The sequence below is a fragment of the Hylobates moloch genome, unplaced genomic scaffold (genome assembly GCF_009828535.3).
Source record: "Hylobates moloch isolate HMO894 unplaced genomic scaffold, HMol_V3 SCAFFOLD_6, whole genome shotgun sequence".
In the NCBI taxonomy this organism is placed as follows: domain Eukaryota; kingdom Metazoa; phylum Chordata; class Mammalia; order Primates; family Hylobatidae; genus Hylobates; species Hylobates moloch.
In genome coordinates this window covers 146,844,769-146,860,244 of record NW_026652281.1, presented here as the reverse complement: position 1 = coordinate 146,860,244, position 15,476 = coordinate 146,844,769, and the positions used below count along the sequence as shown (strand labels likewise).

General features: G+C 44.6%; 1 protein-coding gene across 2 annotated transcripts in view; it reads right to left on the bottom strand.

Moving 5' to 3' along the window:
- The window catches only part of DOCK2 (dedicator of cytokinesis 2), a 448,549-nt gene that overhangs the window by 377,559 nt on the left and 55,514 nt on the right, over nt 1-15,476 (bottom strand). For both annotated transcript variants that reach the window (XM_032158599.2, XM_032158600.2), the window contains exons 10-14: nt 12,141-12,276; nt 9,628-9,703; nt 8,609-8,685; nt 7,928-8,053; nt 5,643-5,767 (exon numbers count right to left, since the gene is read on the bottom strand). In XM_032158599.2, coding sequence (XP_032014490.1) covers nt 5,643-5,767; nt 7,928-8,053; nt 8,609-8,685; nt 9,628-9,703; nt 12,141-12,276 — 540 coding nt within the window. The remainder of the gene's footprint in view (nt 1-5,642; nt 5,768-7,927; nt 8,054-8,608; nt 8,686-9,627; nt 9,704-12,140; nt 12,277-15,476) is intronic.

The following is a 15,476-nucleotide window of genomic DNA, read 5'->3' as shown; positions in this document are numbered from 1 at the left end:
ACGACCAGCCTTAGGGCCTGGGGCAACACTGCCTTCCCTAACCCTCATGCCAGGTGCCCATAATGGCTCCTTCTCTATTACAGATTTATACAGGAGTGCCCCAGCCACGGGACTGACAGGCGCTTAACTACAGAAATTCCATTACTTCCATTCTGGAAACCACTGGAGTGCACCAGGGCATCGATGTGGCTGTCTTATTGTAAGTGATAACCAGCCTTGGAGTTACTGCACACTGCCAGTCTTATTAATCCTATTTGTCTCCTAAATGTGAATGTGCACAAAGTTTACAAATAGGCTCAGATCAGCCAAGCAGCAACTCTTTCCGATGAATTTCACCCACCGGCGTCAGGGTGGTGGGCAGTGCTGGGCAAAAGGTGAGAGCACGGGCTTCAGAGAGACACGTGAGCACCTGCCTTAGAGAACTAGTCTGGGGCAAAGGGGTTTTGGGGAGGAGGCTCAGTTCAGGCCACAATAATGGAACATCTTCTTGGTACTCCATGCTGTGCACTGGGGTATGGGAATGGATCAGATATTGAACCTGATGTGAGCTCACAGTTTAGTGCAGGAAACATTAGAGAATACATCATGACAGCAATGTGGCATGATGACATACACGTGTACACACCACTGTCGGGCACAGAGGAAGGACACAAGGACAGGTGAGGAATCAGGGAAGATTTCTTGGAGGCAATAACAGTTGAGTATCTTGAAGAAAGATTCCAAGTTGGCTCAGAGCAGAAATGTGGGAGGGGCTTTCCGAGCAGAGAGTGAGCACAGAGCACACATGTCCAAGTGGGACATTTATTCCTTGCCATAAAAATCACCCTCAGAGGTTCAGAAAGGAGCTGACTCACAAGGAATGATCTCCTAGTCGCATACAACAATGCCTAATTCTATGGTCATTCCAGCCATTTGGCCCCCAAACAAGATCCAAGCTGGGATTACCCAGAAAGGGCCCGAAGTGTGGTTTTTATATTAGGCCAAACAATTTTCTATCCTCAAATTGCCAGATTCATAAGATTTGGTTTTGGAGCCCCAGCCCCTGAAATTGCAAACTGGGTGCCTCTCGGCATGTTGATGGTGAGTGAGTCATGCCTCTCACGAGATTCAATCCGATTCTCCCGTGGATCCTTGACCCTCAGCAGGCTGAATCACCAAAGCTGGCCACATACAGGCACTCTGTGAGCCCTGGCCAACCATGCTAACTGGGGAAAGGAAGACTCGCCCTTCGCACTGGAAATCTCCCTGTGTGCTTCCGAGGTATGGAAAAGGAATGAGCTCAGTTTCAATATTGACTGACAGTACTTGCAGCCAAATCAATCCATTTGAAAACAGAATACAGAGCAGTCCTTTCAGAATGTATCTTTAAAAGAAAAACAAGTGTAACCAATGAACCAGAACTGAGTGAAGACACACAACTCTCTTGTTTTTCCATGGGATGAAGCCTTCCAGAACCTCCCGAGGCACTGAGCTAAAAACATGCTTCCAAACTCTTTCTAACCATTTAGAGTGGGCTTTGTGTCTAGCATCACGCTAAGCCCTGCACACACACCACCTTGCTTAATTCAGTCCTCATAACCACCTCTGATGCTTACTGTTGCTCCCCATTTCACAGCTGGGTAACCTGAGGCCCTGAGAGATTAAGCCACTTGCCCAAAAAGGGGCAAAGCCAGGACTACATCACAGACTCTCTGACTACTCATCCAGTGTTCCTTCTATAAGAACCTAGATGCCTTCCAGCCTACAAAGATTTATATCTGGTGACATTTATGGGCTTAGAGTTTCTGTAGTTACAGTAAATCCCACGTAGCTTACAAAATCAGAAACTACACATATATCTCTGGTGAGAGTAAAACTGCTGCATGGCAGGCAACTGGATCTCACAAAACTGTACTGATGATGAAAATTTTTGATTTCCTAAGGCTGGAGAAAAAAGTCTCAGTACCAGTCAGAGAAAAGCCAAAGATAGTGCCGTAGCCCTCAGCACTTCAGAGGAAAAACAGTGTTGGGAAGTGCACTAAGAGAGCATTGTGACCAAGGACTGAGCCCAGTTCTAGGGAAAATATAGACTGGTATATATCTCAAATAACACTGTTCCATAATTTTCTACATTGCCTATCCCCATGGCCCCCAGTTAACAGTGAGAGCCCCTCATAGGTGTGGGAGACTTCAGGTGAGTTGAAGAAAATCTGAGTACGGATCAGGAAGCCTGGAGGCTTTCATGTTGGCTTGGCCTTGGAAGAAACATCTCTGCAGGAAGAAAAACCAGGCTCCTAACACATGTCCTGTTTAGTTGGTAGGAACCAGGTGAGAAAGAGATGACACCAGGGATGTGAACACACTTTAGGAAAGACAGTGTTCTCCTCTCAGAAGACCACATCATGGGAAGATGCTGAGTAGCATCCCTAAGGTGGGAATCAGGCCGGGAGCTCAGTATACCCTTCTAATAATAATAGCTAAATTTAATGAACACCTATTATGCAGATTACCTTAACTGATATTCACAAGGGCGAAGTGCCATTGCTGGTCCTATCTTCAGACAGAGACTCTCAGGCTTAGAGAGGTTATGCAACTGCCTCAACATCCTCTTACTAATTCAGGCAGAGCTGGGCTTTGCACCCGGCTGTCTGGCCCCAGGGGTCATGGTCTTAACCACTATCCCATACTTCTTCCCCTATCCCCTGCCTCCACCACCTCAAGCTGGGTGGTCTCAGAAGAACAGAGGTTTCTTGGCCCAGCATCTGAGACTTTCTCTTTCACCAGAACTTGCTTCTGGCTGGATTGCCTGTTTGGCTCCCTCAGGTCCCTCAGAGGGCTTCACCCTGCACTTGGTCCCCCTTCTCTGAATGTGACCCTCCTTCCTGTTGCTGGGTACTTACTGCATACCAGGTGCCTTATACCTATGGCGTGTTTTGTTTGTTGAGAAAGGGTCTCACTTTGTCGCCCCGGCTGGAGTGGCTGGGGTGCGATCTCAGCTCACTGCAACCTCTGCCTCCAGGGTTCAAGCAATTTTCATGCCTCAGCCTCCTGAGTAGCTGGAATTACAGGTGCCTGCCACCACACTCAGCTAATTTTTGTATTTTCAGTAAAGACAAGGTTTCACCTTCTTGGCCAGGCTGGTCTCAAATTCCTGACCTCAAGTGATCTGCTCCCCTTGGCCTCCCGAAGTGCTGGGATTACAGGTGTGAGCCACTGTGCCCGGCAGCATGTTTATTTTTTAAATTTTTAAATTTTAAATATTTTAATTTTTGTGGGCACAGAGTGTGTATACACACACACACACACACACACATATATATGGAGTAAATGAGATGTTTTGATACAGGCATACAATGCATAATAATCATATCATGGAAAATGGGGATCCATGTCCTCAGGCATTTATCCTTTGTGTTACAAACAATCCAATCATACTCTTTTAGTTGTTTTAATACCTACTCTTTTGTTTAACCTGCAACCCCATGAGAAGAGGCTATTATTTCTTTGTATACATGAATAAACTGGCCTAAGATCACACAGCTAATAAGAGGGAAGGCTGGAATTTGAACCCTGTCTGCCTGACCCCAGAGCCCACCCCATTAGCTTCTCTGCTATGACCCCTCCTGAGCAAGGCCCTTGACACCCCAAGGTGAGCCCTGAGCAGGCCTAACCTCCTCTGCCCTCTGGTCCTGTTCTGCAAAGACAGTGTGCATGCACCCAGAGCAGGAGGAGAGATCAATATTTCTAAAGCAGACCATTTCCACAGAAGCCCACCAATATCAAACAGAAGTGTTTGAATGTACTGCCTGACACTTAATTAGGCAGTAATATTTATTTCTACAAATAGAGAAAGAAAAGCCTCCCACAGATTTCCTAAGCAATTTTCAATAGTCAGTCAACTGAACTCCCCCAGAATTTCCCTAATAGAGGAAACCACAAATTATCACCATGCCCCGCAGTTCCCTTTCCATGTCAGCTCCCAGAATACCTGCTTATCTACTCATCTTGGATAAGTGCATCTGCTCAGCCTGCTCGGTAGTGACTTGAAAGGGTGACAAAAGTGGAAGAAAGAATGGTTCAGACAGGAGATAAGATGGCTGCTTGCCTGTTAACTATGTCTTTTAATTTGTCCTTTGGCAACATCGAAGGTAAGAGTATCAATGTTTCAAAAATGAAGCTGAGGTTAAAAAGTTCTCTAACAGGTAAGTTGGATAAAAGTAACTTCAAAGCAATGGTCTCTACATTTGGGAATTGCAATTTCCCTTTCAGATAAAAACCCTCTGCTCCTTTATGTTCCTTTGAGTCAAGTATTTCTCACTTATTTTGTTTTTTGGAAAAGTTTCAGACTCCAACAAAAGGAGGATGGGTTCAATGCTTAGATTTTGTTCAAATAGATACTAATTAACATGACCAGTCTTTATGAACAAAAAGGCAATTGTGAGGATTTCTTTACATTTAAAAAATGATTATGAATCTTCCCAAATTTGTCAGCAGTGGTTATTAGCCTCATTTTTTAAAATGAGAAATAAATTGGAGAATTTTGCTACATGTACAGGCATTGTAGTGAAGTGTCTCAGAGGGCCTGGAACCAGTCAAACCCCATCTCTGCCATATGCTAACGTTATGACTTTGGGCGAGTTATTGTAAGTGACAAAGGTTTTGTTTCCCTATCTGTAAAACAGGGCATAATAAAGGAAACGTGTCATACTATCACACAGCCCGACACATGGTAATTCCCCTGTGAATGTTAGTTATTCTTGGGTACAAAGTATCAGTCTGATCTCCAGGCCCGAAGGACAGAACTGATGCCTCCTCCATCTTCACATCCCCTCTCTGATGAACACACCCGCCCTACTTGGCTATTTGATCACTCACAGTGGCCTAAGAGGAATATTCGCCTATGCTAAAATTTCTCCTGAGAGCTGATTTTTTTTTCAGCTAACTACTCTGTTAGGAGGAATTGAGAAACAAAACCCTCCTACACACTGGACACAGCAATGACAACCTTAAAAGAAATACAAGCAAATAAATATAAACACACATGACAAATATTGGACAGGACATATGCTGTATAAATATAGCAATGCGCTTTGCATTCCTGAATACACCCTGCTAGCTCTCTGGAGACCAATTTACGAATAAGGCTTTCCACCAGCATTTCTGGCTGAGCGCTGGGGAGTTAGATTAAGTGTTGAGAATGTCTGCTTTGAGCACATCCTGAGCCTCCACACCAGCCCAAGGCACTGTATTGATCCTCTTTCTTACCATGGACTTTGCCTGAATAAACCAGCTCAGGTTTCAATGAGAACATTTTAACTGCAGAAAGCTAACCTATAAGCTGAGACCAAGCAAAAATAAATACATAAATACATACATACATACGTACGTACATACATACATACACACATACACACATAGAAGAAGAAGTTGTGAAAGGAAAGGAATAGACATTGAAAAACTGCTTTGGTGTAAGGAAATATCACAAGGTCTTATTATGGAACATTGCACTAACCAAGCTCAAAAGGTGTAGATCACATTATTCAACACCATCCCAAAGGCACCTGGCATTTAGACAACAGAATCAGGGAGAGGAAAAGTACATCTTTACGAGCAGAGGCCCCCAAGGGGGACCCTGTCACCCAGAGCAACAGCGAGTCTCTTACGGGCAGCGTTTTGCCGTCCTCCGCGCACACACACATGATGACTTCCACATTCCTCTGTGTGGTCTTGTTGTACTTGTCAAAGTCACCTTGTAAGAGAGTAATGTAGATGTCGTTCCTGACATCCCCTGAGGCAGAGGGAGAGAGAGACAAGAGTTAGTGTGGATTGCAGCAGGAGAGACGCTGACTAACTAGAGGGGATGGAGGGTGAGAAGAAGCTCCTCCACCTGGATTGGTATTAATTAAAATCAGAACTGCTTAGAGAAAGCATTTTTTCCTCATCAGGGAGGCTGGAGAAGTAGGTAACAAGAGGATGAAGGGATGCTAGGAAATCAGTTGCAAAAGGGAAGTAGGGACACTTGAAATTGGCCATGTTTTTCTCGACATTAAAAATCATTTAATTTTCATCCTCTAGTGACACCTTCTGGGAAGGCAAAGGAAAGCTCCAATTGAATTGATCCTGTCCCATGAAAACAACCAAACATATGCATCTGCCGATATTTCACTGTATAGGAGCAGAATAGAGCAACTTCCCATGTGTCCTAGGGACACAGGGTTAGGAAGGAGCTGCAGAGGACCTTCGGGAAGGGAGGCAAGAAAAACAGAAAATCCGCCAGACACAGGTAGCTCATGGCTGTAATCCCAGCACTTTGGGAGGCCAAAGCAGGCAGATCGCCTGAGCTCAGGAGTTCAAAACCAGCCTGGGTGACATGGCAAAACCCTGTCTGTATCAAAAATACAAAAAATTTAGCCGAGTGTGGTGGTACATGCCTGTGGTCCCAGCTGTTCAGGAGGCTGAGGTAGAAGGATTGCTTGAGCCTGGGAGGCAGAGGCTGCAGTGAGCTGAGGTCAAACCACTGTACTCTGCACTCCAGCCTAAGTAACAGAGCCAAACCCCATCTCAAAAAAACAAAAAGAAAAAAAAGGAATAGAAAATCCTACAAGAGGATACACAAGTAATTGAAGTCTCAGGTAAAGCATGGACAAAGAAATGACAGCACAGGTCCTAGGAGACCACCACCAGACAATGTGGAAAGAAACAGCAAGTCAGTGAGAGCCATCGTGAACGGAAGTCCAAGACACAGGTTTAAGACACAAAGAGAAGTTTCAAAAGAGTATTACTATTGTCAAAAGACAAAATTACAAAAAATTTAGTTTAAAGACTTCACTTGGCTCTATTGCAATTCTAGAATCGGGCAATGCTTCATTCCATAAAATAGAATCAGTGTCCAAAGAGCTGAGCAGAAGAGGTTGGCTTTATAGACAGAGAAGGCTTGAAGGAAGTAGAAGCAAGACAGAATGAATTGGTTATTTCTAAGTTATTGCCCTCGTAAGACTGAAAGAGGGAAACAGAAAAATAGAAAAGTGACTGATTGTTAACATCAGGTTACTTCGGGAACTTCATTATCATGCCCATTGAAAATTGAAAATGGTCTGTCTGGAAAATAGGCTGTTTCTCTTTCTCTCCATCTCTCTTTTTCTTTTCTTTTCTTTCTTTCCTTCCTTTCTTTCTCTCTGTCTCTGTCTCTTTCTCTCTCTCTCCACCCTCCTCTCCCCCCTCCCGCCCTCTCTCCCCTCTCCTGATTTCTTGCAAGATCAGATAACAGTTTAGTTTAGGTTTGGTGACATGAACCTTTAGCATGGCTGACTCCATTTTGATTTTCAGTCTGGTTTGTTGGGGGCTGGTGCAGGAATTTAGTCCAAAACAATGCCCTCCTGTAATTTTTGTTTAATATTATATAAACTCATTTTTTAAAATTACACGCACATTTGGAAATGTAGTGGCTACTTCCGGATACAAAGACATGAAGGAACTTTTAACATTTCACTTTATACCTTTTCACGCCATTTGAATATTTTACAATCAACACGAATTCCTTTGGTAATATAAAAAAAAAGCTTAAAAGTATAAGAGAATGACAATATTCTCCCAGAAAGAGTGCAACTGTTCTGCATGTGTAAAATATAAATGATGTCCACAATAAATTATTAAGTGATAAAAACAAGTTGTAGAATACTATATAAAGTACATTAAGTAAAGGAATATAAAGTATGACCCCGTTTGTGGGGAAAAGGGGCATGTGCATATATTTACGTGCTTGTGTCTATTTTGTTAATGCATAGAAGTTTTTGGATATACAGACATCATTTTTAGTGGTTATCTTCAGGGAGTGAACTGGAGAGAGGCAGTAAAAAAGGAAGGAGTTGACTCTTTAAAGGAAAATGAATTAGACAAGCTGAATTGGCCTCTATGTCCCCAGGGGAAGGTCAGAGCAGCTGTGTCTCACCTGGCATGATGATCTCTGGGAATCCCAGCTTCCTGGCCACCACGGTGGTCCTGTCGACCAGGTGTGGATAGTCCTTGCGAATCTGAATGATGTCACCCACTAGCATCTTCATGGTCACCCAGAGGCCTGGAAAGGAACGGCTCACCATGAAGAGCCCACTTTTGCAAGTGTCCTCTCAGTTGGCCCTCCCGCCACCTCTCCCCTCTGTCTTTCTGGAGATCACTGGGAACACAGCCATACAGCCACAGATGCAGCCACCCAGCCCACGGGGCCTCCAGAGTGGGAGATCTCTGGGTCTGAATCCTGCTAATTATTTCTAGCAGTGTCAGCCTCTAGCAAATTATCCCACTTCTCTAAGCCCAAAGTGAAGATGACACCACCTATCTCACAGGCCTGGAGTAAGAATGAAATCAAACAAGGTAACTTATTAAAGTGCCCCTGGAACACCGGAGATATTCAGGATGTATCAATTCCTCTCTTCTTCTGGGCACTAGGACATGCCTCCAATTTGCTTCAGGAGATGTGACTTATCCCTACAGATCATATGTTCCCATTCTTCCCAGTGGTCTGTCTGGAAGGAAAGCTAAGTATCCCAGTGTTCAGGATTTTGATTCATTTGCTGAAGAGTTAGGGGCTACCAAGCTGGAGCAGGCTCAGCCCACTGGCACACTGGCACTATACCTTGCCCTCCACTGTCCCCCTTGGAGGCTATGACTTTGCCCAGCAGGCTGTGTAGGAAGTCATTCTCAGCTGTAACCCTGGAAAAGAAAAGAGAGCATGAAATGTCCACATCGTGCCCTCCTTGTGTTTCAAGGGGCCCCAGGAATCTCCCCAGCCCCTCCACACGCCTCAGGTGAAAAGCGAGTTTGCGTATGTCAGCTCAGGGTATATACGTGCCATCAAGAGGTACCTCGCTTTTTATCACAAAGCAACGTGGCTCTGAAATTTGGGAACATCAATGCTACAGGTAGAGGCCATTTCCTATTCTCCAGGAAGATGCTTATAAAGGTAGGATTCCAAAGCTTTCAACATGCATATCTGCTCAGCAAGGGTAAAGATTTGAGTTGCTCCTGCTAAGTCATTGTCACACGCCTTCAGCAAAGTCACTAGCCTCATTACCTGGACCATCCTTAGGGCTATTAAGTACTGATGATGCTTAAACTGGAGCCCTGCTTTCCAGAAGACTCCTTTTGGAACAGGAGAGGAGAGGACATTCACCTTCCTTATTGCCCTCCTCCTAAGTCATGGATATGTCTATCCATGAGAACCAGGTTAGGATTCCCTGCCACATGCTCCTGAAATGCTGCTGCTTCACAGCTTCATGGTTTCTGCTGCACTTGTAATTAATGTATTAATCTTTTGTTGATTATCTGTTTAATTCCCCATCTATACTATGAGCTCCATGAAGACAGGGCCCACCTTGTTCACTACTTCATCCTCCACACCTAGCACAGTGCCAGCCTCTGCCAGGCCACCAATAAATGTCTGTGGCATAAATAACATCTGATGAATGAATGGCTGAAGAGCTGTTTGGTTTTGAGTGCCTGGGCACTGAGCCAATGATTCTCACCCTGCGCTCCCCTTGGGAGGCTCTACCTGCCTATCACTAACTTGGGGAACCAGTACCCTCTGAGCTCCAGCAGCCCTTGATGACAAAGAGTGTGGTTGAAGAGAATGGAAAGAAATGGGAAATGTCTTACGGGTGAAAAGGAATGAAGTGCTGCTTTTCTTCATCACTCTCTGCTTTCCCCTTGATGATGTCTGTTATATCCATAACTAGAAAGAAGACAGAATGAATTAATGGTTTAACTTCCTCCTGCTCCCATGAAGGGATGACAGTGGGATGAGCTTATAGGACAGGAGGTAGGGCCTGGGATGCCTGGGGGTCAGGAAGGCCTAAAATGGCAAGCAAGCCAGTGCTGCACAATACACAGACAGCAGAGGTTCCTCGCATGCAGCAGTGGGGTAAATACCTCTAGGCAAAGCAGACTGGGAGGTCAGTGGGCCAGGGAGGCATCCAAGAGCACCATGGCTTAGCAGAGGCCAAAAGGAAAGGGTCAGAGCCTTGGCTATGGAATTCAGCAATTAGGTTTGGATTTGACATGCATGTATTGAATGTCTACCGTGCCTACAAAACCAGAGAGCAGTGATTGGGTCTCTGTAGGATCTGAGAATCTCATGAAATATCCACCCTCTTTTCATAAGCGTACTCATATGTACAGATACATAACTGAAGAATCCTCAAATCCTGTGATTCCAGAGGGATCCCGGATCCTCTGAAACCTTTCCTTAAATCAGCCACTAAAGGTCCCAAAACCAAGGTAAAGAACTCCTACACTAGAATGGGGATTATAGAAATGGGAGTGTAGGAGAGGGCTGAGAAAAGCTACTCCAATCAAGCCCATATCCTAGTTACAGAAAATACCTCAAACACTCCAGGCACTGGGCAGGGGGCCATTAAAATTGCTTGGGTAATAATCAACCACTGACTGCATCTAGATAGAGAGGGGAGTCAGAGAGCAGACAGGAGGAGAAATTGAGCATCCATTCTCTCTAACAGACTCTCCTCATCCATCCTCAGTGCTGTGATTAAGGCGGGGCAATTTCCCTTTGGCTCCAAAGTTATTCATAGGACCTGGTAGAACAGATAATCATCTCTCCCTGCCCAGAGTAAATACTATGGAGATGAGGATGTGACCTATAGTAAAGCTCCTGGGGCTTCTGCTGAAACTAATGGGAAAGAGGTACATTCTTTCCACTGGGTTGCTAAGTTGGTAGGATGCAAGCTTGGAACAGCTGGCCGATAATTTGCCAACTAGTTGGACAGCCATCTTCTTAGTAAGCCAGCATGAAAACATAGGGGCTAAGCAAGAAAGAGACAAATTCTTCATAGTAAGCCAGCAGGAGGACATAGGAGCAAGAAAGAGACAAATTGATTTGAGTTCCTGGATCCACCTATGCCTGAAGCGATCTATTCATAAGCCTTTCAGTTAAGCCAGTAAAGTACCTTTTTTTTCCGTCTTCTACCAGTTTAGATCAGATTTCTGTCAACTGACACCAAAAGAGAGGGCAGGCTACAGCTGAGGACAAAGACACACTTTGCGGTAAGGTTGAAGGATCCTCACTGCCTTAACAGAAACACCATGATGTCAGAAATGCCCCCACAAGTAGAATCAGAGCATTTTAGAGCAGTAGAGGATTTCATGAATTAACAAGGTGTGAGTCCTTCATTCTGCACATAATAAAACTAAGGCCCTGGGGAAAATGCTTGCCCAAGATGACTGGCTGGCTAGCTAGCCGCAGTGCCAGGTTAAAAAAAAAAAAAAAAGTGAGCTCAGTAAAACATCCTCCACTCCACCACTTTGCAAGCAGTGCCGGGGACTATTTGGAGAGTAAGCAGGTCTGCAATTACAGATCAGAGCATCTTGAAGTGAGAAACCTGAAACACTGAGGTTAGCTATGGTACATAGGGGTTATAAATGGTATACTCTTAAAATTTTATATTTTAATAAAAAGAATAAAACTGGCATATCAAATTGCCATTTTCACAGGTATTTAAATTGCCTTTGATGAAAAACATACATTATGTAAAGCAGGTTGATTAAAAGAAAATACATTTGGTAAATAGCAGTACAAGTGGTAGTCAAACATAACTAAAACCATAAAAGTGGGGCAAGAATGACGAAGCCTTAGAAACCCCAGGAGAGCTAAAGCTTAGGAGGAATGCAGAGCTGATGTTGCTGTACAGCAGCCTCATGCAGGGCTCTGCCTCAGGTCACGCCAATTCTCCAAGTGTCCGTTTCCATCTGGAATTTAGATGTGTGGTAGGTGACTCATTCTGTGTAACTGCATTTCCTGTCCTAGACATATTTTTTAAATGATTTGCTCCTCACAATTAGATCCTGCCTATATTGTTTTTCCTTTTTCACAGAGCTGGGGAGCAAAGGTGTCAACTGCTCAGACGGCCCTGGTCTCCCGATGCTCTACTCCAGACAAGAGGAGCCCGTGATTCACTGTGTTCATCATAAATCTGGACTTAGTCACCAATTATTTCGATTTAGTCACCAGAAATGTAGTTATTAAGGGCTGTCTGGCATAAATTTTGCAGGGGTAGGGGCAGCAGGAGGAGGCTGGGAAACAAATCATCATTACAATTCAGCCACATAAAATGTGTGCTCCAATAAAAATTAATGCTGCAGAGTGTGTCCCTTACCTGCCACCCCAAACGGCCTCCTCAGTCCCTGCGTGCACTTCTTTGCACCAGTATCCTTAAGATCCATCTTGCCGACCCGGACTATTTGACAAATCAAGTAAATTTTATCCCTGTTGAGGTCTTTGTTTCCAAGATCCTGTGGGGAAAGAAACAAAAAATTGCCCATCATGTGCTGAATGGGGGAAAAAAAAAAGTAGACAAGAAAACCCAGTAATAGTAATTTCTGAGGGATGTATATAATACTTGCTATACATGGACCAATCATACAATAAGTCCTGGAAAAGACAGAAAACAAGGTTTTCACATCCATTTTACAGATAAGCAAGGTAAGGTTTGCAAAGGAAAATGAGTGATAGAACTCTAGTGTTTAATCCCTATTCTTCCCTCTCAAAATGATAGGATGAGAGAAGGGCAGAGGTGGAATATCAGCTGTACAGACAGGATTCTCCGTATGCCGAGGTGATGGATCCAAAAGTAGCATTTGCTACAAATGACTCGGATGATGCCATTGGTCACATCATTGCTCAGAACCTCTGAGAGAGAAGGCAAAAGGAAGAGAGAAAAATCATAACAGCTACCATTTCCTGCACATCTAATGTGTGGCCATCAGTTGGGTTGAGGTAGTGCTAACAACCCCAATATCTCAGAGCTTACAACTCAGCAGAAGTTTACTTCTAGTGCAGTCTACAGGGCCAATGCAGAGGGGTGGGGGCTCTGATTTCTTACTTACTCTGGGCCCCTGGCTGGCAGCTCTATCTCAGCACAGGTGCTCTCACTGTCTCTGCTGCAGGGGAAAGGAATGTGGCAAATCACTTCTGGCTCTTAATCATTTACCCAAGAGAGATGCACATCACTTTTTGCTTGCATGTCATTTGCCAAAGAAAGGCATATGGCCGCACCTGACTTCAAGGGGTCAGGAAACTGCAGTCAACTATCTGTGTGTTTGTTTATTTATTTATTTATTTTGAGACAGGGCTTCACTCTGTCACACAGGCTAGAGGGCAGTGGCATGATCACAGCTCACTGCAGCCTCAGTCTCCCAGTCTCAAATAATCCTCCCACCTCAGCCTCTTGAGTAGCTGGGACTACAGGCATGAGCCACCACGCCCAGCTAATTTTTTTTTTCAAATGATAGGGTCTCACTATGTTGTCCAGGCTGATTTCAAACTCCTGGGCTCAAACAATCCTCCCACATCAGCCTCCCAAAGTGCTGGGATTACAGACATGAGCCACCGGACCCAGCTCAACTGAGTCTAGAAAAGCCAAAACAGGTGAAATGCACTGTCTCATCCACTGTGCTAAGTGATTCCTGCATCATCATATTCAATCCCTCACATCTCTGAAGTACATAGAATTATTGCATCCCCATTTGACAGATGGGGAAACTGAGACACAAAGAAGATAAGAGGCTTCCCCAAGGTCATGACCATAGCCCATGAGACTCTGGGCTTTGAGCCCAGTCCCTGACACCAAAGACCACAAACATAGCTACTACAGTACAGCTCCCTTGCCATCAGAAAGGCATGCAGGAGGAAACTCCTGACTGCATGCTCAAATCTAAAAGCTTCAGTGATCCTAAGGCCCCCTGCCAGTAAGGATCAGCTAAGGAAGAAACAACAAGACATGCTGTTGGCATCAGAGTAGAGTACCCTGGGCCAGGTCTCAAAAGGGAACAGTTTATTCTCCTTCCAGTTAATTATCATGTGGGCATATGCACTGGGAACAAGCTGTCGGCTCACATCAGATCCAGGACCAAGACAGAGCTGCCATCCCCAGACCCTCACTATGCTGGTATAGGAGGAAGAGAATGGGGCTGTGCAGAGTCTCTGTGAACAAGGCAAGGCCCCAGTGTGGTCCACACCTTCCTGCTTGGGGACCCCGATGGTTAAATTTTATATGTCAACCTGGCTAGGTTGTGGTGCCTAGCTGTTTGTTTGGTCAAACACCAGTCTGGATGTTGCTATGAAGGTATTTTGTAGACCTGATTAATATCTACAACCAGCTGACTAAGTAAAGGAGATGACGTTCTATAATGTCCATGGGCCTCAGCCAACCAGCTGAAGGTCTTAAGAGCAAAAACAGGTTTCCCAGACAAGCAGGAATTCTGCCTCAAGACTGTAGTATAGAAATCTTGCCTGAGTTTCCAGCCTGCCAGCCTGCCTTTAGGATCTCAAACTTATATTCCATGGGTTCTGTTTCCCCAGAGAGCACTGACTGGTACAAGGGCTGTCCATCCCACCAGCTGCAGGAATGGACATCTGCTTTTCAGGCTAAGAAAGACCCCCCACCCCATCACCTGCATCCCTTGCCTTCTTCTGCAGGCATTTGAATTTGAGATCCCAATTATCTCACATCCAGATGGTTGGAACAGCCGTGTCTCTGGCCTGCCTGACTCCTTCCTCCAAACCACCCTGAAATCTCTTACGAATTCATCTTTAGGCATTGCATCTATTATTTCATTTCTCTCCCCCCAACAACACTAATAGCTCCCTATTTCCTACCCTATTAGTTCTACTCTTTCCCGGTTGACATGAAAGGACCTAGACATAATATATCCAGCTGTCCTAGTCCACTGATTCCTCATGACTCTCTGAATATAAGTAGGTTATTTTTGTCACAAAGATTTCTTTATTGCTCCATAAACACACAATGCTCACTTCCAACTCTGGATCTTTCTTCCTAATCCCCCTGCTCCCACATCTCCCCTCCAATGCTTGCCTCTTCCTCCTGTACATATCCACATCCTTTCCATCCTTAAAACTTGAATCCTGCTTCCTTCATAATGACCTCCATCCCTAATACCTTCTCTCCTTAAATTAGGATTCTTCATATTTTTGAAATACTTAGATTGGTGCCTTTCAGAGGCATTTCAGAGCCACAGAGGCCCTGGTACCTGAAAGCTTCCTAGACATGAAGGGGCTGAATTGCACCCCCACCGACACACACACACCGCAAATTCATATATTGAATACCTAATCTTCAGTGTCTCACAATATGACTGCATTTGGAAACAGGGTCTTTAAATAAGTAATTAAGTTAAAAAGAGGTTGTTTGGTCAGTATGACTGGCGTCCTTATAAGAAGATATCAGGGCACAGAGAAACACAGAGAGAAGACCACGGTGAAGACTCATGGAGAAGACAGCCATCTGCAAACCAAGGCAAGAGGCCTCAGAAGAAACCAACACTGCCAACACCTTAATCCCAGACTTCTAGACCCCAGAATTGTGAGAAAATACATTTCTCTTATTTACATGAACCAATCTGTGATAGTTATGGCAGGCCTAGCAAACTAATATACTACATAAACCTAGAAGATTCCTAGGTAAGTCCCCATT